General features: G+C 36.8%; 1 protein-coding gene across 4 annotated transcripts; it reads right to left on the minus strand.

Annotated features, from left to right (window-relative positions):
- Nucleotides 1-4686: 4686 nt before the first annotated feature.
- On the minus strand, nt 4687-22619 carry LOC117316748 (zinc finger protein 346-like). Of its 4 annotated transcripts, XM_033871509.1 has the most exons (7): nt 22550-22619; nt 20634-20755; nt 17398-17697; nt 16696-16928; nt 7438-7486; nt 7002-7088; nt 4687-6508 (listed from the first exon to the last, which is right to left on the minus strand). In XM_033871509.1, the coding sequence occupies exons 2-7, from the start codon at nt 20680-20682 to the stop codon at nt 6405-6407; spliced, it is 822 nt and encodes a 273-aa protein (XP_033727400.1). In that variant the 5' UTR covers nt 20683-20755; nt 22550-22619; the 3' UTR covers nt 4687-6404. The 4 variants fall into 4 exon arrangements, 2 of the variants coding, with proteins under 2 accessions (XP_033727400.1, XP_033727401.1); XM_033871510.1 differs by lacking the exons at nt 16696-16928; nt 17398-17697; nt 20634-20755; nt 22550-22619 and adding an exon at nt 12880-15024; XR_004529993.1 differs by lacking the exons at nt 4687-6508; nt 16696-16928; nt 17398-17697; nt 20634-20755; nt 22550-22619 and adding an exon at nt 12880-16662 and having other exon boundaries at nt 7042-7088.

Below are 22619 nucleotides of genomic sequence, written 5' to 3' on the forward strand. Positions count from 1 at the left end.
GTTTATACAAATATGTTTTACCAGTAGTTGAAGAAATTAAACATGTAGGGATATTGTTAAATTGTAAAGAAATGCGTTTGAAAGAACTACTAGAGCATGTTGTAAATTAAAAACTGATATTATGTCTCTTCTCAAGTCTGGTGCTCACCCTAGTGCCCTCAACCCTCCCACAGTAGCTAAGTTAGTTAAGATTAAAGTTTATCCATCTGCTTTATTTTGGGTGTGAACTTTGGTTACTTTCCAAAACTGAAGTTATAATTTTGAAACGAGCACAAAATTTATAGTTGAATCTATCCAAGGATTGGAAAAAAGAACCAGAACAGATATGTGTGTACCATTGCTTGGCTGGACAAGCATTGAATCATATATTGATATCAAGAAATTATTATTTCTAGGACGAATTTATTATATGGATAGTAGTATATTTGTACATAGAATATTTCTTACTAGATTTTTTATGTTTAATTTCAATAGTGGAAAGCAACAGGGGTTTATACCCGATATTATACGTATCATGAAGAAATATTCATTGTATGACATTTTTGTTAATTATATAAAACTTGGGTCCTCTTCAGGAAAGTTACAATGGAAAAAACTTGTTTATAAAAAGATCTATAGGACAAGAAAATGCATGGTTAGAACGTATGTCAAAAGATATCGATTTTATCAGATTTTAATCAATTATTAATAAGCTTGAATCGCATTATCTATAGAAACTTGCTGTGAAATACCCACAGTATTATAGATATATTGATTTTATTCTTAGAGTGTGCGTAACTTCTCGCTTGTTGAACAACAAGGAATTATGTCATTACTGTGGTATTAACTAATATTTTGTGGGAGGTACATTTTATAATGAATTATCAAATGAAGATATTGAATATTTTAGACTCACAAATATATCCGATCATCGACCTATACAACTTACGTTACGCGTTATACATACAAAGTGTCGACCTATTACTCCTACTTACTCTGATAACTGTAAGAAGTCACAGAGTTAGATATAAATAACTATAAACAAGCAATTGACACAGTGATTGAAAATACTTGTTTACGGTCTAATAACGTAGGAACTATAGTGGATTGGCTTTCCATTGCAGTGAAACGCACACTGCCTGTAAAATAATTCAAGCATTCCTTAAAACCGTATTGGAACTGTCGTCAGGTCAAATCATTGCACACCAGGATGAGAAATCTCAGGTTACTCTGGATTAGTGAAGGTCGGCCGAGAGGCTTTGAGTTCAAATCCTATTCGGATTATAAATTGGCGAAGAAAAACTTTCGCGATGAATTACATATATCTCGCGATGAATACGAGCGTAAACAGTTTGCGGAATTGGAGTCATTGGCAGAAGTAGACATTGGAACCTTTTATCAAGCCGTTGGAAGGAAGAGATCTACAGGGGGAAATACCACTCGTGTGAGTTGTTAGTTAACGGGGAAATATCGCGCGATCCAGATGTTTTGAGACAAGCCTGGTACGAGCATTTCAGTAGACTCGCATGTCCTGAAAGACAACCACATTTTAATGAAAACTTTAGGATTTATATTGAAAATGCCGTAGTAACACGAGTGATGAAAGTTTTAATAATTTGGATGGCATATGTGATCGTCCTTTAACTTTACTTGAGGTAAAACGTGCTATTTCTAAAATGAGCTGCGGTAAAGCAGGGGGGAATAATGGGTTAGTATTAGAGCATATAAAATATATCAGTAGCAAAATGATGGAAAAATTGTATGTATGCTTAATAGCATCATTGAAAGCGAGAGCTATCTAGAACACTCTAAATATGGTATTGTCGTTACATTATATAAGGGTAAAAAACGAGATAGACTATCAATGAATAATTAACGCCCGTGTTACAGAAAATCTTAGAAAAAAAGTTTTATTCTTCAGATTAACTGAGAAATGCGATGAGATTAATTTCCCGCATAAATTGCAGCAAGGGTTTAGGGAAAAAAGAGATAGTATGACAGCTGCTTTCATTGTTAGATTATCTATCTCTTACTATATTGAGAGAAAATCAAAAGTTTATGCAGCTTTCAATAGGCGTTCAATACTGTATGGATTAAAGGATTGCTGTATAAAGTGTATAGATTAGGATTTAATGGTAAATTCTTGAGGATCTTATATGATTCATTTGTTGACGTTAAAGCATCAGTGATCTTTGATGGCAAACTAAGTCTTATGTACTCCATAAATCAAGGTGTCGGTCAAGGCCGAGTTCTCTCTGCTTGGTGTTTCCTTGTCATGATTGACGATCTAGCAAATTAATTAGATAGACTAGGTAGGTAATGGTCTATTAATTAAAGATATTCGTGTACCATGTGTACTCCTAGCTGACGACACCCTAGTATTGTCAGCATCAATAGGACTTCTTCAACGTGAGTTTGATATTGTGCACGTATTCTACTCATTTGCATCTCAACTATAACTCTGCTAAGAGCTCGTTAGTAATATTTCAATCCAAACGTACAAAATGATGTTTTATCAAAATGTAAAATTGGTTCTGATCACATTCCAATAGCCTCACAGAAAACGTACACTGGGATCATGTTTACCAGTAGCTTACATTCAAGTAGTAGTATTAGTGATGCTTGTGTAAAAGGAAGAACTATTTTAAACTCGCTTCTATGTATCAGAATTCATCCTAATGGTTTGAACCCTGTATCAAGTTTTAATATTGTTAAAAGTATTGTTTATTCAAGCATGTTCTATGGTTGTGAGATTTGGAACTATTATACCAAGAAAGCTGTAGAAGAATTAGAACGTACACATAGGTACGCATGTAGACGCTGTATTGGTCTCCCCAAAATTTCCTCGTCAGCAGTAACAGTCCAATGCTTAGGATCGTTTGAAATGTGGGGCGAAGTGGAGAGGCTGAAATTATTGTTTTGGAATAAATTGTTCTTAGGTGGTGTTAAGTTCTTGTGGAAAACTATTTTTATAACTAGGCTTTGCCAGTTTATGTATAGTAGCTCATCAGCAAGATTCAGGATTCCTGCCTGATATATGTAACATAATGATTAAATTTAATCTAGAATCGTTTATTAATGACTATGTCCTGAATATATTCGTACCCCCAAGAACGTGCTGAGAGCATTTCATAACTAGATTTTTGTATGATTTTTATTATTTAGGATGGAGAGCTAATAAAATTATGTGATAAAATAAGTGAAGATATTATTCCGCATTTCTTTCTAGAATGTCCATGTTTATATTTAAGTCGTGATAAAATGATGGATGGTTTTGTTAATGCTATAGAAGTACTATCGTATGTAAAATTTTCAGAATTAAGCAATGAAGATCAATATAGTGTTTTACTTGGTGATCGCTCAAATGTATATTTATCAGATATAGAATGGGAAGCACTGTTATTAAATATGTCTAGATATATCAATGGAATGTTGATGGAGACTTTATTATAATTAGCTTAAAATATGAAATATTAATATAAAAGTTCTTATCATAAGATGTCCATTATTGTATAAGATAACAGCGTATTTGTTTTTGTTTTCTAAAATTAGTTTATTGTATTGTACAATTACAATGCAGGAATATATCGTAAGTTATCTATCTATTTTTATAAATACATATGTACATGTATGAATGGATATGTATATTACCATGTTCAATATTAAGTCAGATCACATTATATGAAATGTAAACTGTTTGACATACAAAATCTCTGTTGAAGAGGAAATAAAGAATGTCTGTCTGGCTGTCTGCTTGTTGAACAACAACGAATTGTGTCATTACTGTGGTATTTTATACAATGATACCATATTAATACATGTAATTCTTCACTGTGATAAAACTGAATATGTTGAGACGAACTGTGGTGCTATTTAATCAGAAACGTGGGTATAACTTTCTTTACTTATCTATATGATTCATCAGACTTTGATTTAACTAATATTTTGTGGTAGGTACATTTTATTATGAATTATCAAATGAAGATTTTGAATATTTTAGACTCACACATTTAAGATTTGTGTATCAAATGATTAAAATATATGAACCACTTAATTACAAATAATTATCCAATACTTTTTTTCACCTGTAAAATAACTGTATATTTATATGATCCTCATCTGAATGTTGTTTGTACTTTAAATATTCTGTTTATGTTATCTTCATTATTGGAGGAAATAAAGAGAATGATATAAATATTACACTAAATAACCCCCCATTTCATCACATGACTGGCCAACCATTATCCCGTTTTATCTAAGCAATGAACAGTACTAGTGGTAGGGTTCTCATGCTGCATTTGCCCATCCTACATCTTGCTGTCATATCGACTATAACAACATTAAAACCACTGTTCAATACTTATATTTACACAACCTTACCATTTTCGTCAACTTTGAAAAAATAAAATGAACCAACAAAAAAAATCCCGCCATTTTTAATGTCACGTGACCCACTGGGTGTTATAGCATGATGCACTGGGTGTTATAGGCGTATGGTGACAACTGCCTCTTAGCATTGTGTCAAGAGGAAATGCGGAGCAAATGCAAATACACACACATTATATTATACTCGACGGACAGACAGACTATTACACAAGACGGACGGTCAGACAATATGCTGCATCGGATGGACAAATAAACAATTGCACCACGGAATTATGAGCTTGTTTGTTCTTTTATAATGCAAGATACAGACAACAAATCGAGAACAGTGTAAATTATTTAATAAAGTAAAGGTAAATACAATGGCCATGAGAGAAGTAAAAAAGAAATGATGAAATAAAAGTTACCATTCATTTCCCTATTATAATGTTAGTCACAGGTAATAGCTTATGAAAGTGACTGGCACTCATTAAGTAAAACAGAAAATGAACGGTACATTTACATTATATAATAAAATTATCCATTTTTGTTGTTAAAATGTGTGGTTTAAAAAATTATTGACAAATGATTTCGTAGATAATGATACCCACAAAACCAAAATTCATGTCAAGTTTATTAATTCATGAAAATCGGAGATTTCCCCTCCAAAACTTTCATTCCATGCCTATGCTTAAGCAATGTTCATTCAAATAATATGACGTTTTTCACTGTTAAGGAATTTAGGCTTTTATTCATATTGTTTCATCAGTTGTATCATAATACTATTTCGTAGTCTCTACCTAGCTAGGTGTCTTCCTTACACTCGCTCAGTGCGTAAAGAAAGATAACTCTAGATCTGGGTAGATGTGTGTTCAGCTACATATCAACTCAAATTTTCAAAGTCAACATTGTACATGATCAATATTCCAAACATCAGTAAAGAACAGGTATAGACTTCCTCCTGAAACAATGAATCATTAAAACTACATGATATTTTAGTTTTCTGCTGGAAAAAGATGAACAAAAAAAAACAAGTTTTTTTCCAAATAATCCCTCAATTCATGAGTCTCTCTCCCAGTAAGAGAGACAGATTTGACGTATGGAGTCTGAATTATACATTTATACATAGATTTCAATTATTTTGTTTAATGCATCTCTGTGCCTTGTACAACTTTGAAAATGATTGGAGCTATTGATTGTATGATGAATGATTTCCTCTTTAACGTACATGAATGATTACCTCTTTAACGTATATGGTGATTTCCTCTTTAACGTACATGGTGATTTCCTCTTTTACGTACATGAATGATTACCTCTTTAACGTACATGAATTATTATCTTTTTAACGTACATGAATGATTACCTCTTTAACGTACATGAATTATTCTCTTTAACGTACATGAATGATTACCTCTTTAACGTACATGAATTATTCTCTTCAACTTACTTGAATGATTTCCTCATTAACGTACATGAATGATTTCTTCTTTAACGTACATTGTACATGAATGATTTCCTCTTTAACGTACATGAATGATTTCCTCTTTAACATACATGAATGATTTCCTCTTTAACGTACATGAATGCAATCTCTGGAAATTTGAGGATGTGTTATAGTAAAAACAGAATATTACTTATATGCAAGTGCTTTATTCTCAAGCAACAACTACAGAAAAAAACAGTTTCTGTAGGTCTCTCAATTTATTTTAAGAATTTCAACACAAAAGACCAATATGGTTTTGGACAGGTGATGACATTAAATCATGGTGTATAGCTAAAATCATAAACAATATTCTCAACAAATTCTTTAAAACAAAATCATTAATAGAAAGACTTACAGCAGAAAGACACGTTACCAAGTATCTACAGCTCTCAGTAATACATCTGCCTCCAGTACACAAATGGCTTTTAATGAAGATACACTTCCCTTCTGTTCGCATGTACAGACCATTTGGATGCGAAATTGGTGCCTGCGGTGGGATATGCAGCTTGACTGGTCTATACTAAACTTATCTCTGTGTGTAAGCCAGAATACAGTGGTTTACCTAGTAATGATGAGTGTCTTAATTAGTGATCTTCTGGGTTGCCACGACTACAGATCGATCGTCCACAACACCGCCTTGCTGTTGCTCCTTCATTTTCTGCAGAATTGCTCTATGTTTGCTACCTGTCATTAAAATATCTATCTATGATTCTCCATGTATTATAAATGTGGCAACACATATATAAACACCCTGAAAAGACCATGTTGAAATCATAGCCCTAATGGTGATTCTTTTAATATGCCGAATGATTCCCCTTAGACTTGGCTATAGTACATAATTATATAGTACATGCCAAGTGTGTATATTCATAAACTTTTATCATTACCTAGTTAAGGGTTTTCCAATAAAATATATATTCAAAAGGAAGACTCCAGCGATCAAGAACTTCTAGACGTGGTAGGTACTGGAGAAAACACAACTGATTAGTGTATATGGTGCGGTGAATCAAATCTCTTCTATAAGAGCGTTTCATACAAGTTATAAGTTACAATGTCTATAAGTTTTTGACCAATGGATCTAAACATAAGTAAAATGTTAACGACATCACTTGAGGAATGGCAAACTTTACAAATCTAATTCTTTATAATTGAGTTTAGTATTTATTGGTGTGTTTACCTTGTCTATGGATCTCCAGCTGGTCCAGGGAGTTGACACTGATATTGCAAAACATACAGCGAAAACATGTGGCATTTTTTACTGGTGCTGAAAACAAAGATTTCTAGTTTGTTTACATATATTCTTCAAACCAATACATCCTGTATTTTATGATATACATGTATACATTGCTAGTAATTTTTCTAAAGTTGATAGTGCCTCTACATTGCCATATGGTGTCTTTCTAAGAATGATAAAAACCTGGAAATATACCATTAATCAAATTCCTCTGGTCTCCAAAATCATAACTACATTCTGAACAGCAAGTATCTATTCAAATCAAGATTATCTACTTTTCATTTTGTTTTTTTTCTGCTAATAATGCAACATCTTTAGCATACATACTAACAATTCTTAAGATTTGAGGAGGGAAAATATAAAAACAAATTTATTTTACCTGTCTCTGGAGTGCTGTGAGACTGAATGTTCCTTAGGTGCTTCCGACCCTGCGAGGATTTTGGGTATAAGTGTAATCATCATATACAAAAAAAACATTAAACAAAAGATCCCAGAGGGATCTTGGCACCCACCAATGAATGATCCATATCAGTCAAATGAAAGACTGATCTTTTCTCTTCTTTTACCTTCTTTCACTCTTCCTTCAAAACATTTAATAACTTTATATAACACAATATAGCAGGAACAACCTGCAATTGTCAAAGTCCAAGATGGCTGCCTGTCGGCCATGTAGTTTTCCAATCGGTCTCAATATGCAATAAGCACATCTAGAGACCAAGGGGAACTTACATATGAATTTGAGAAAGATCTTTTTAGTACTTTTTGAGAAATAGCGATAACAAACTTCAATTGTCAAAATCCAAGATAGCTGCCTGTAGGCCATGTTGTTTTCCAATTAGTCCTAAAATACAGTATGCACAACTAGGGACCAAGGGGAACTTAGTTATAAAATTTGAGAAAGATCCCTTTGGGACTTTCTTAGAAAGAGTGATAACAAACTTAAATTGCCAAAATCAAAGATGGCTTCTGCCAGCCATGTTATTTTTCGATCGGTCCCAATATGCAATATGCACAACTAGGGACCAAGGAGAACTTACATATAAAATTTTAGAAAGATACCTTCAGAGAAATAGCAATAACAAACAAGAATTGTTTACAGAGGGATGGAGGGACCACGGACGGGTGGTCGGGCCACGGACCACGAATGCAGGGCGATTTAAATATCTGAAGATGGTGGGCTAAAAAAGAAATATTCAACAAAACATTGAAAAAATACTTCTGTTGTATCAGAATAAAAGCATTATAGATGGCATAAAATACAGTTTACTCTAAATAATATCATTATAACTAAATATGTTGGAATAAGAATTTTTCATTAGATGAGATATCAATAATAAACAAGAGATCCCATAGGGATCTTGGCGCCCACCAGTGAATGATCTTTATATGTCAGATTGATCTTTTTTCTATTTTTCCCTTCCTCTTACTAATCTGTGTAAATTGAGAAACATCCCTCCAGTACTTTTCAAAAAAGGGGAACTTATATACGGTATGAAATTTGAGATTTAGCGATAATGGCTGTCTGTCGACAATGTTTTCAGATTGGTCCAAAAATGCAATACCACAGACCAAGGGGAACCTACATATGAAATTTGAGAAAGATCCCTTCAGTACCTTCTGTAAAATAGCGATAACAAACTTCAGTTGTCAAAATCCAAAATGGCTGTCTGTTGGCCATGTTGTTATCCGACTGGTCCCAAAATGAAATATGCATAACTAGGGACTAAGGGCAACCAATATATCAAATTTGAGAAAGATCCCTTCAGTTCTTTCTGAGAAATAGCGATAACAAATTTCAGTTTTCAAATTCCAAGATGGCTGTCTGTTGCCATGTTGTTATTTGACTGGTCCCAAAATGAAATATGCATAACTAGGGAGCCATGGGTACCTACATATGGAATTTCAGAAAGATCCCTTCAGTTCTTTCTGAGAAATAGCGGTAACAAACTTCAGTTGTCAAAATCCAAGATGGCTGTCTGTTGGCCATGTTGTTATCTGACTGGTCCCAAAATGAAATATGCATAGCTAGGGACCAAGGCCAATCTATATATCAAACTTCAGAATGATCCCTTCAGTTCTCTCTGAGAAATAGCGATAACAACTTCAATTGTCAAAATCCAAGATGGCTGCCTGTCGGCCATGTTGTTTTCCGACTGGTCCGTAAATAAAATATTCATAACTATAGACCAAGGGCAACAAACATATGAAATTTGAGAAAGATCTCTTCAGTACTTTCTGAGAATTAGCGATAAACAAGAGGCCCATGGGGCCTGTATCGCTCACCTGGTTGGATTTGACCAAATGTCAAAATAATGTTCCTGTTCAATTCCTTTTGTTTGTTAACCTCAAACAATGCTATATATGGTTATAGCGTTGGGATCCCAACTGCTTTAAAGAAATAATGAAGTCCAGACTCTCTGAGTTTACAACATGCATTTATAACTTTATGACTAGTAGTGATTTAAAGGAATTACCTCTATTTCCCATATGGGGCCCCACCCCTTTTGCCCCTCGGGGGGCAGAGTCACCATTTATGCAAAATCTGTTCCCCTTCCCCAAAGAATGTTTCTTACTAAATTGGGTTCAAATCCATTCATAAATTTATGACTAGTAGCGATTTAAAGGAATTACCTCTATTTCCCATATGGGGCCCCGCCCCTTTGGCCCCTTGGGGGTCAGAGTCACCATTTATGCAAAATCTATTCCCCTTCCCCAAAGGATGATTCTTAATAAATTTGGTTCAAATCCATTCATAACTTTATGACTAGTAGCGATTTAAAAGAATTACCTCTATTTTCCATGTGGGGCCCCACCCCTTTGGCCCCTCGGGGGTCAGAGTCACCATTTATGCAAATCTGTTCCCCTTCCCCAAAGGATGTTTCTTATCAAATTGGGTTCAAATCCATTCATAACTTTATGACAAGTAGAGATTTAAAGGAATTACCTCTATTTCACATATGGGGCCCCGCCTCTTTGGCCCCTCGGGGGTCAGAGTCACAATTTATGCAAAATCTGTTCCCCTTCACATAAGAATGTTTCTGACCAATTTGGGTTTAAATCCATTCAAAACTTTATGACTAGTAGCGATTTGAAGGAATTACCTCTTATTTCCCCATTAGGCTCCGCCCCTTTGGCCCCTTGGGGGTCAAAGTCACCATTTAAGCAAAATCTGTTCCCCTTCCCCCAAGAATGCTTCTGACTAAATTGGGTTTAAATCCATTCATAACTTTATGACAAGTAGCGATTTAAAGGAATTGCCTCAATTTCCCCTATTCGGCCCCGCCCCTCAGGCCCCTTGGGGGTCAGAGTCACAATTTATGCAAAATCTGTTCCCCTTCCCCCAAGAATGTTTCTGACCAAATTGGGTTGAAATCCATTCATAACTTTATGACTAGTAGCGATTTGAAGGAATTACCTCTATTTCCCCATTAGGCCCTGCCCCTTTGGCCCCTTGGGGGTCAGAGTAACCATTTATGCAAAATCTGTTCCCCTTCCCTGAAGGATGTTTCTGACCAAATTGGGTTCAAATCCATTCATAACTTTATGACTAGTAGCGATTTAAAGGAATTGCCTCAATTTCCCCTATTCGGCCCCGCCCCTCAGGCCCCTTGGGGGTCAGAGTCACAATTTATGCAAAATCTGTTCCCCTTCCCCCAAGAATACTTCTGACCAAATTGGGTTCAAATCCATTAATAACTTTATGACTAGTAGCGATTTGAAGGAATTACCTCTATTTCCCCATTAGGCCCCGCCCCTTTCGCCCCTTGGGGGTCAGAGTAGCCATTTATGCAAAATCTGTTCCCCTTCCCCAAAGGATGTTTCTGACCAAATTGGGTTAAAATCCATTCATAACTTTATGACTAGTAGCGATTTGAAGGAATTACCTCTATTTCCCCATTAGGCCCCGCCCCTCAGGCCCCTTGGGGGTCAGAGTCACCATTTATGCAAAATCCGTTCCCCTTCCCCCAAGAATGTTTTTGACCAAATTGGGTTCAAATCCATTCATAATTTTATGACTAGTAGTGATTTAAAGGAATTGCCTAAATTTCCCCTATTGGGCCCCGCCCCTCAGGCCCCTTGGGGGTCAGAGTCACCATTTATGCAAAATCTGATCCCCTTCTGCCAAGGATGATTCTGACCAAATTTGGTCAAAATCCAATAAGAACTTTTTGACTAGTAGCGATTTGAAGCAAATGTTGACGGACGACGGACGACGGACGACTGACGACGGACGACGGACGACGGACGACAGACGACGGACGCCGCACCATGGCATAAGCTCACCGGACCTTCGGTCCAGGTGAGCTAAAAACTTCAATTGTCAAAATCCAAGATGGCTGCCTGTCGGCCATGTTGTTTTCCGATTGGTCCCAAAATGCAATATGCAAAACTAGCGACCAAGGGCAACAAATATATGAAATTTGAGAAAGATCCCTTCAGTACTTTCTCAGAATTAGCGATAAAAAAACTTCAATTGTCAAAATACAAGATGGCTGCCTGTCGGCCATGTTGTTTTCTGATTGGTCCCAAAATGCAATATGCATAACTACAGACCAAGGGGAACCTACATATGAAATTTGAGAAAGATCTCTTCACTGCTTTCTCAGTAATAGCGATAACAAGAATATTGTTTACTTACGGACGGACGGACGGACGGACCACGGACGCAAGGCGATTTGAATAGCCCACCATCTGATGATGGTGGGCTAAAAACACAATCAATACATGTAGTTATTTGAATCAGTGAAATATCAAAGATATGTTGTTTGTTTTATTAATATCATGAGGTATGTTGGTACATACACATACACTGTACCTGTATATGGTGGAGTTTGTTGTAAGGTGAGGTATGATGGTACATACACATACCTGTATATGGAGGACTTTGTTGGAAGGTGAGGCATGAGGTACATACACATACCTGTATATGGAGGTGTTTGTTGGAAGGTGAGGTATGATGGTACATACACATACCTGTATATGGAGGAGTTTGTTGTACAGTGAGGTATGATGGTATATATACTTACCTGTATATGGAGGAGTTTGTTGGAAGGTGAGGTATGATGGTACATACACATACCTGTATATGGAGGAGTTTGTTGTAAGGTGAGGTATGATGGTACATACACATACCTGTATATGGAGGAGTTTGTTGGAAGGTGAGGCATGAGGTACATACATATACCTGTATATGGAGGAGTTTGTTGTACAGTGAGGTATGATGGTACATACACATACCTGTATATGGAGGAGTTTGTTGGAAGGTGAGGTATGATGGTTCATACACATACCTGTATATGGTGGAGTTTGTTGTATGGTGAGGTATGATGGTACATACATATACCTGTATATGGAGGAGTTTGTTGGGAGGTGAGGTATGATGGTACATACACATACCTGTATATGGAGAGGTTTGTTGGAAGGTGCTGTATGATGGTACATACACATACCTGTATATGGAGGAGTTTGTTGTACAGTGAGGTATGATGGTATATACACATACCTGTATATGGAGGAGTTTGTTGGAAGGTGAGGTATGATGGTACATACACATACCTGTATATGGAGGTGTTTGTTGAAAGGTGAGGTATGACAGTTTATACACATACCTGTATATGGAGGAGTTTGTTGGAAGGTGACGTATGACGGTACATACACATACCTGTATATGGAGGAGTTTGTTGTATGGTGAGGTATGATGGTACATACACATTCCTGTATATGGAGGAGTTTGTTGAAAGGTGAGGTATGACAGTTTATACACATACCTGTATATGGAGGAGTTTGTTGGAAGGTGAGGTATGATGGTACATACACATACCTGTATATGGTGGAGTTTGTTGGAAGGTGAGGTATGATGGTACATACACATACCTGTATATAGTGGAGTTTGTTGTAAGGTGAGGTATGATGGTACATACACATACCTGTATATGGAGGAGTTTGTTGGAAGGTGACGTATGACGGTACATACACATACCTGTATATGGAGGAGTTTGTTGTAAGGTGAGGTATGATGGTACATACACATACCTGTATATGGAGGTGTTTGTTGGAAGGTGAGGTATGATGGTACATACACATACCTGTATATGGAGGGGTTTGTTGGAAGGTGAGGTATGATGGTACATACACATACCTGTATATGGTGGAGTTTGTTGGAAGGTGAGGTATGATGGTATATACACTTACCTGTATATGGAGGTGTTTGTTGGAAGGTGAGGTATGATGGTACATACACATACCTGTATATGGTGGAGTTTGTTGTATGGTGAGGTATGATGGTACATACACATACCTGTATATGGAGGAGTTTGTTGAAAGGTGAGCTATGATGGTACATACACATACCTGTATATGGAGGTGTTTGTTGTCAGGTGAGGTATGATGGTACATACATATACCTGTATATGGTGGAGTTTGTTGGAAGGTGAGGTATGATGGTACATACACATACCTGTATATGGAGGACTTTGTTGTATAAAGAGGTATGATGGTACATACACATACCTGTATATGGAGGAGTTTGTTGTAAGGTGAGGTATGATGGTACATACACTTACCTGTATATGGAGGTGTTTGTTGGAAGGTGAGGTATGATGGTACATACACATACCTGTATATGGTGGAGTTTGTTGTATGGTGAGGTATGTTGGTACATACACATACCTGTATATGGAGGAGTTTGTTGAAAGGTGAGCTATGATGGTACATACACATACCTGTATATGGAGGTGTTTGTTGTAAGGTGAGGTATGATGGTACATACATATACCTGTATATGGTGGAGTTTGTTGGAAGGTGAGGTATGATGGTACATACACATACCTGTATATGGAGGACTTTGTTGTATAAAGAGGTATGATGGTACATACACATACCTGTATATGGAGGAGTTTGTTGTAAGGTGAGGTATGATGGTACGTACACATACCTGTATATGGTGGAGTTTGTTGGAAGGTGAGGTATGATGGCAAATACACATACCTGTATATGGTGGATTTTGTTGTAAGGTGAGGTATGATGGTACATACACATACCTGTATATGGTGGAGTTTGTTGGAAGGTGAGGTATGATGGTACATACACATACCTGTATATGGTGGAGTTTGTTGGAAGGTGAGGTATGATGGCAAATACACATACCTGTATATGGTGGAGTTTGTTGGAAGGTGAGGTATGATGGTACATACACATACCTGTATATGGAGGAGTTTGTTGTACAGTGAGGTATGATGGTACATACACATACCTGTATATGGAGGAGTTTGTTGTACAGTGAGGTATGATGGTACATACACATCCCTGTATATGGAGGAGTTTGTTGGAAGGTGAGGTATGATGGTACATACACATACCTGTATATGGAGGAGTTTGTTTTACAGTGAGGTATGATGGTACATACACATACCTGTATATGGAGGAGTTTGTTGTAAGGTGAGGTATGATGGTACATACACATACCTGTATATGGAGGAGTTTGTTGGAAGGTGAGGTATGATTGTACATACACATACCTGTATATGGAGGAGTTTGTTGTACAGTGAGGTATGATGGTACATACACATACCTGTATATGGAGGAGTTTGTTGGAAGGTGAGGTATGATGGTACATACACATACCTGTATATGGAGGAGTTTGTTGGAAGGTGAGGTATGATGGTACATACACATACCTGTATATGGAGGAGTTTGTTGTAAGGTGAGGTATGATGGTACATACACATACCTGTATATGGAGGAGTTTGTTGTAAGGTGAGGTATGATGGTACATACACATACCTGTATATGGAGGAGTTTGTTGTACAGTGAGGTATGATGGTACATACACATACCTGTATATGGAGGAGTTTGTTGTAAGGTGAGGTATGATGGTACATACACATACCTGTATATGGAGGAGTTTGTTGTAAGATGAGGTATGATGGTACATACACATACCTGTATATGGAGGAGTTTGTTGTACAGTGAGGTATGATGGTACATACATACACCTGTATATGGTGGAGTTTGTTGGAAGGTGAGGTATGATGGTACATACACATACCTGTATATGGAGGAGTTTGTTGTATAGTGAGGTATGATGGTACATACACATACCTGTATATGGAGGAGTTTGTTGTATGGTGAGGTATGATGGTACATACATATACCTGTATATGGAGAAGTTTGTTGTATAGTGAGGTATGATGGTACATACACATACCTGTATATGGTGGAGTTTGTTGGAAGGTGAGGTATGATGGTACATACATATACCTGTATATGGAGGAGTTTGTTGTATAGTGAGGTATGATGGTACATACACATACCTGTATATGGAGGAGTTTGTTGTATAAAGAGGTATGATGGTACATACACATACCTGTATATGGAGGTGTTTGTTGGAAGGTGAGGTATGATGGTACATACACATACCTGTATATGGAGGAGTTTGTTTTAAGGTGAGGTATGATGGTACATACACATACCTGTATATGGAGGAGTTTGTTGTACAGTGAGGTATGATGGTTCATACACATACCTGTATATGGAGGAGTTTGTTGTATAAAGAGGTATGATGGTACATACACATACCTGTATATGGAGGAGTTTGTTGTACAGTGAGGTATGATGGTACATACACATACCTGTATATGGAGGACTTTGTTGGAAGGTGAGGTATGATGGTACATACATATACCTGTATATGGTGGAGTTTGTTGGAAGGTGAGGTATGATGGTACATACACATACCTGTATATGGAGGACTTTGTTGGAAGGTGAGGTATGATGGTACATACACATACCTGTATATGGAGGAGTTTGTTGTATGGTGATGTATGATGGTACATACACATACCTGTATATGGTGGAGTTTGTTGTAAGGTGAGGTATGATGGTACATACACATACCTGTATATGGAGGAGTTTGTTGTACAGTGAGGTATGATTGTACATACACATACCTGTATATGGAAGAGTTTGTTGTACAGTGAGGTATGATTGTACATACACATACCTGTATATTGAGGAGATTGTTGTAAGGTGAGGTATGATGGTACATACACATACCTGTATATGGAGGACTTTGTTGTAAGGTGAGGTATGTTGGTACATACACATACCTGTATATGGAGGAGTTTGTTGGAAGGTGAGGTATGATGGTACATACACATACCTGTATATGGAGGACTTTGTTGTAAGGTGAGGTATGTTGGTACATACACATACCTGTATATGGAGGAGTTTGTTGTAAGGTGAGGTATGTTGGTACATACACATACCTGTATATGGAGGACTTTGTTGTAAGGTGAGGTATGTTGGTACATACACATACCTGTATATGGAGGAGTTTGTTGTAAGGTGAGGTATGATGGTACATACACATACCTGTATATGGAGGAGTTTGCTGTACAGTGAGGTATGATTGTACATACACATACCTGTATATGGAGGAGTTTGTTGTAAGGTGAGGTATGATGGTACATACACATACCTGTATATGGAGGAGTTTGTTGGAAGGTGATGTATGATGGTACATACACATACCTGTATATGGAGGAGTTTGTTGTAAGGTGAGGTATATTGGTACATACACATACCTGTATATGGTGGAGTTTGTTGTAAGGTGAGGTATGATGGTACATACACATACCTGTATATGGTGGAGTTTGTTGGAAGGTGAGGTATATGTGACATTACACAATGTACACATCTCTGTCTCCTGATGTGTGGACTCAGATAACTGGACCTTACGTCGATGCTTTGCTCCACTCAAGTGTTGGTCACGAATAGTTACAGAGGAATAGTTGACATGACATAATTCACATGAACCAAGGTCCATAAGTGATTCTGTCGATAGACCTAAAGGGTCTGATGGGGAGATCTCTGTAATCACAAACATAGTTCACATGTCATAATACACATTTCTATAGACAGGTTAAATGTGAATGAAAATATTGCTAAGAACTGAACATTCCAAAATAAAAGTGAAGTGAGATGAGATCCACACTAATGAGTAAATAGTGTACCATTCACTCAGGTAAGTCATGAGGTAATAGTGTACCATTCACTCAGGTGAGTCGTGAGTAAACAGTGTACCATTCACTCAGGTAAGTCATGAGTAAATAGTGTACCATTCACTCAGGTGAGTCGTGAGTAAATAGTGTACCATTCACTCAGGTAAGTCATGAGTAAATAGTGTACCATTCACTCAGGTGAGAAATGAGTAAATAGTGTACCATTCACTCAGGTAGTATTTACTTAGATGAGCTCGAAAACAACTGATTCACAACTCCCAACAGATGATGACTTATCAAGATGTTAAGCTAGGTTAATCATTATCCAGGAGACATACCTGTCGTTGTCTTCAGCTTTTTCTGATGTTTCTTTCCTTTTAAATGAACCTCTTTCTGGCTTGGCGAGTTGTAGAAAACTTGACAGATGTCACAACCATTCATTTCCTCAGCCTTCCTCTTTTTAGTGGGAGGTGTGGGAGGTGGGGGAGGTGGTGGAAGATCGATAGAGGGTAAAAAACGTGGTGATTCATTTGTAGCATGAATAACTTTACGAAATGGGTCTGCTTTGGTCTCCCCTCCTGAATCTTGGTCACTTTCATTCTTTCTTTCTGTTACTTCCTTTGTGAAAATTTGGTTACCTGTTAAAAAAAACACACATAAAGATATATTCTTACTGTCAAATAGTACATACATGAATGTATCATACAAGTTGGTATCTACTATTTTTCTGTATTTTAATAATAGGATCAATCCAATACCAAAGATTTTCTTATACCCTTCTATATTAATCAATGATCAATTATTACTTGAAAATGAAACAAGACTAATGTTCATATGTATTTTTTTCAACCGAACTAATTTCCAGAATCTCCGTCATTTTTCAGCTGCCACCATATTTTACTGCATACGGGACTCTTGAATTCAGACATATGGTTTAAAGTTTGATTACCGCGGTAAAGTAAGGAATTTATTATGATAAAAGGATTCCACCTATTCAATGTCAGCTTATTCAATAAAGAAATACAAACAACAAACAGTATATCTTTTTATCTTAATATTGATACCTAATAATATTACAAAACTGATCATGCAAAATGGAACACTAAATGAGACCTGTGTCAAAATCGACTTAACTGGGGTTTTTTCAACCACTGGCAGGGGCTGGGAACGATGGGGCTATGGGCCATAGTGGCATACAAATTTTTTATGGCCCATAAAAATTTGAATGTCCAACATAGACAAAGAGAAAATGGCCCATAAGATTTTAAAAAACAGTGGTAATTAAATGGCCCATACCTAGACTTCCCAATCCCTGCACCGGTACAGGGCTACAGTCCTGAGTCCAGTATATCCATTCAATCTGAATTCAACTTGCATCGGTCAAATGTAACCCTGGTAAATACTAGCTGCAATATACCGCTCGGCTAGAGAGATCTCTTTAGCTCGATCGGTTGAGCGCAAGACTTGTAAGCCAGAGGTCCCGGGTTCAATCCCTAGTGGAGGCAGTGATTTAAATTTAATTAATCCTGCGCTCTGTTACACAAACATAGGAATATACACTCACTATGATTATGTGGTTGATATGTACCAACATTGAATACATGTACACGATAAATTACTTCATGTCGGCAAGTTATGATTTGTTTGTTTGTTTGATTTTGTTTAACGTCCTATTAACAGCCAGGGTCATTTAAGGATGTGCCAGGTTTTGGAGGTGGAGGAAAGCTGGAGTACCCAGAGAAAAACCACCAGCCTATGGTCAGTACCTGGCAACTGCCCCATGTAGGTTTCGAACTCAGAGGTGGAGGGCTAGTGATAAAGTGTCGGGACACCTTAACCACTCAGCCACTGCAGCCCCTAAAGTTATGAGGCCTGGTCAGATTCTGGTGGTCATCAGTTGAAGTTTAAAGGTCAAAGGTCACTTTTGACACCTTCTGAATGGAACACCAAATGCCCTGTCTCGCTGTGAATCAACATCATACCTTTAGAGCCATCCCCAGTTCTGTTTTGTATTTACACCATCATAACACCAAGTTCTGTACATGGGAACGGCGACCATTCATGTCGAACAGACATTTCTAGTCATTAGGCACTCAGGTCATTTGTTTTATATTTCGCTAAAGTTTAATTTTCACTAAATTTGTGTCCTTAAAAAATGAGACAAATATATTTGACGATTTCTGATTGGTAAATTAAGACTTTTGAATAATAATAATAATATTCAAAATGCAATATAATCTTGGAAACTGCAAATTCAAAGCACTCAATCATCATATCGGCTGCACCATAGTGATTGGAAAAATAGTAATTTCCTTGCATGCAGTCCATTAATAACCTATAGGTAACGCAAGATTAAAAGTGCACCAAAACACTTCACCAATTTTCATTTCCAATACTACTGAGCAATATGAAAATCTAGCAAGGTGGATTAAATCATTACCCCTAAAACACCACAAAATCACAACCAACAGACATCTTTATAGATTTTAACCTAGGAAACTCTAGCAAGAAATAGTTCAATGATTAATCTGCAAAACCATTTAACCTTATCCATACCTACAATACATTCAATGTGTGTGCTTGCGTCACTGATACAGTCAAACTTCGATGTTTCGAAGTTCATGGGACTAAAAAAAAAACCTTCGAAACAGCGGGACTTCGAATCATTCATGGTTGACAATAGATCAATGTTTTCTTGATAATGACCATATCTGTTAACGTTACATGTCCTCGGTGTCTTCGGGTTGATCGTCGCCTGTCAGGCTCACATCGAAAAGTTGAGTTAATTTACCTCAAACCCAACAAAATAAAAATAATTTTCATCAATTAAGCATTTTATTGATTAAATAAATTATGTATCAGTTACAAAACAATTATATCACGTTTCAAAGATAAAACAGTACATGTACAATGCACACTTACGTTAACGTTTTTCTGCTGAAGACACGTGTTTACGTTATGTGCATATAAATTGTAGAATGTCGATCAGTTGGAGAATGCATGAGATGTCAATTACCTATAATATCATAGCTAACAGCCAATGAAAAAAGTATGATACATCGAAAACTTAGATTTGTAAAAATTTGAATCATACATAGGTTCGTTCGTAGAGTTATATAGTGAGGAAATTCTGGACCAAGCAAAAAGTTCAATACAGCAAGAAATTTGAATCAACGAAGTTTGAATCATCGAGGTTTGACTGTACATCATTGTCGGATATTTGATAACACTAGGCTACCTAATACATGTATCACATGGTGATAAGTGTAGTGTTAACCATTTTAAATGTGAGGCTTGACCAAGTGTTAACTACACTGATTGTTGTAATGCACTGTTGCACGTCAACTTCAGGACAAAACAATCTGTCATATTGAACATCTATATTTATATATGCTTAATTTATCACTATTTACAGAACATTTTCCACTATAGCATATGTATATTTTTTAATTTAATTTTTGGCAGACTTTGATGTAGCTTTTGGTTGAATCACCATTCCGATATGGTATACATGCTGCATCTTATGCAGAATTTCTGATGACAGGTACATATATATATATATGTATATACTTACCTGAAGGCTGCATTTTATTTAAGTGTTTCTTGCCAATGGTGTGCTGCATATATTGATCAATTACTGTTAAGAGTTACATCACATGCCTCGCATCTAAAGTTGGAGTCCGTCATGGCTGCCTGCTGTTTTAATGAAAAAAGAAAAGTAAGAAACAGATATTTTTGGGAACAGAGATATTCTACTAAGGCAACAATCCAGCTGACACAGTCAGAAAGATTATGAACTGATTACGGCACATGCAAGTAATCAATTGGTCTTCTCAAAATGTTTGGAAAAGTTCAAGAATGACACCCAACATCACACTGAAATCTGATTCCTGGAGATATACATGTAACTAAGTCAGATACAGCATACCTAAGTCAGTTACAGCATACCTAAGTCAGATACAGCATACCTAAGTCAGATACAGCATACCTAAGTCAGATACAGCATACCTAAGTCAGATACAGCGTACCTAAGTCAGTTACAGTATACCTAAGTCAGATACAGCATACCTAAGTCAGATACAGCATACCTAAGTCAGATACAGCATACCTAAGTCAGATACAGCATACCTAAGTCAGTTACAGCGTACCTAGGACAGATACATCATACTTAAGTGTACTTAAGACAGGTACAGTGTACATAAGTCAGATACAGCATACCTTAGTGTACTATACTGGAGGTGTGGTCATTATACACAGTTAATTATACTAGAGGCGTGTGATCATTATACACAGTTAATATACTGGAGGTGTGGTCATTATACACAGTTAATTATACTAGAGGTGTGATCATTATACACAGTTAATTATACTGGAGGGGTGGTCATTATTCACAGTTAATATACTGGAGGGGTGGTCATTATAAACAGTTAATATACTGGAGGGGTGGTCATTATACACAGTTGATTATACTGGAGGGATGGTCATTATACACAGTTAATATACTGGAGGGATGGTCATTATACACAGTTGATTATACTGGAGGGGTGGTCATTATACACAGTTGATTATACTGGAGGGATGGTCATTATACACAGTTAATATACTGGAGGGGTGGTCATTATAGACAGTTGATTATACTGGAGGGATGGTCATTATACACAGTTAATATACTGGAGGGTCGGTCATTATACACAGTTAATATACTGGAGGGATGGTCATTATACACAGTTGATATACTGGAGGGATGGTCATTATACAAAGTTGATATAATGGATGGATGGTCATTATACACAGTAAATATACTGGAGGTGTGGTCATTATAGACAGTTAATATACTGGAGGTGTGGTTATCATAAACAGTTAATATACTGAATGGGGTGGTCATTATACACAGTTAATATACTGGAGGGATGGTCATTATACACAGTTGATTATACTGGAGGGATGGTCATTATACACAGTTGATTATACTGGAGGGATGATCATTATACACAGTTGATTATACTGGAGGAGTTGGCATTATACACAGTTAATATACTTGAGGTGTGGTCATTATAGAGAGTTGATAATACTGGAGGGATGGTCATTATACACAGTTGATTATACTGGAGGGATGGTCATTATACACAGTTAATATACTGGAGGGATGGTCATTATACACAGTTGATTATACTGGAGGGATGGTCATTATACACAGTTGATTATACTGGAGGGGTGGTCATTATACACAGTTGATTATACTGGAGGAGTTGGCATTATACACAGTTAATATATTAGAGGGGTGGTCATTATACACAGTTAATTATACTGGAGGGGTCGGGTGGTCATTATACACAGTTAATATACACAGTGTAGCCCAGTGAATGCAATGCCGATACGCAGAATTACAAGAATAATGGCTTTAATGTTATATTTTATTTACTCCAGCTATTGCACTGTATATTATTCGATTACTGCATGCTCATGTTCGACCACATATGCTATACTTACCGAGAAGCAGAAACAAAACAAACTCAGGCTCTGGCAGCCCAATATTACCGGATTCCTTTCAAGCGACGTA

The sequence above is a fragment of the Pecten maximus genome, chromosome 18 (genome assembly GCF_902652985.1).
Source record: "Pecten maximus chromosome 18, xPecMax1.1, whole genome shotgun sequence".
Classification (NCBI taxonomy): domain Eukaryota; kingdom Metazoa; phylum Mollusca; class Bivalvia; order Pectinida; family Pectinidae; genus Pecten; species Pecten maximus.

What these genes read in the sequence shown, in the direction of transcription:
- LOC117316748 (XM_033871509.1), bottom strand. Translation starts at nt 20,682, where the DNA reads ATGCAGCACACCATTGGCAAGAAACACTTAAATAAAATGCAGCCTTCA. An exon ending in AAATAAAATGCAGCCTTCAG is followed by an intron (nt 17,698 to 20,633) that starts GTAAGTATATAC and finishes TTTTTTTAACAG; the next exon opens with GTAACCAAATTTTCACAAAG. An exon ending in AAAGCTGAAGACAACGACAG is followed by an intron (nt 16,929 to 17,397) that starts GTATGTCTCCTG and finishes TTGTGATTACAG; the next exon opens with AGATCTCCCCATCAGACCCT.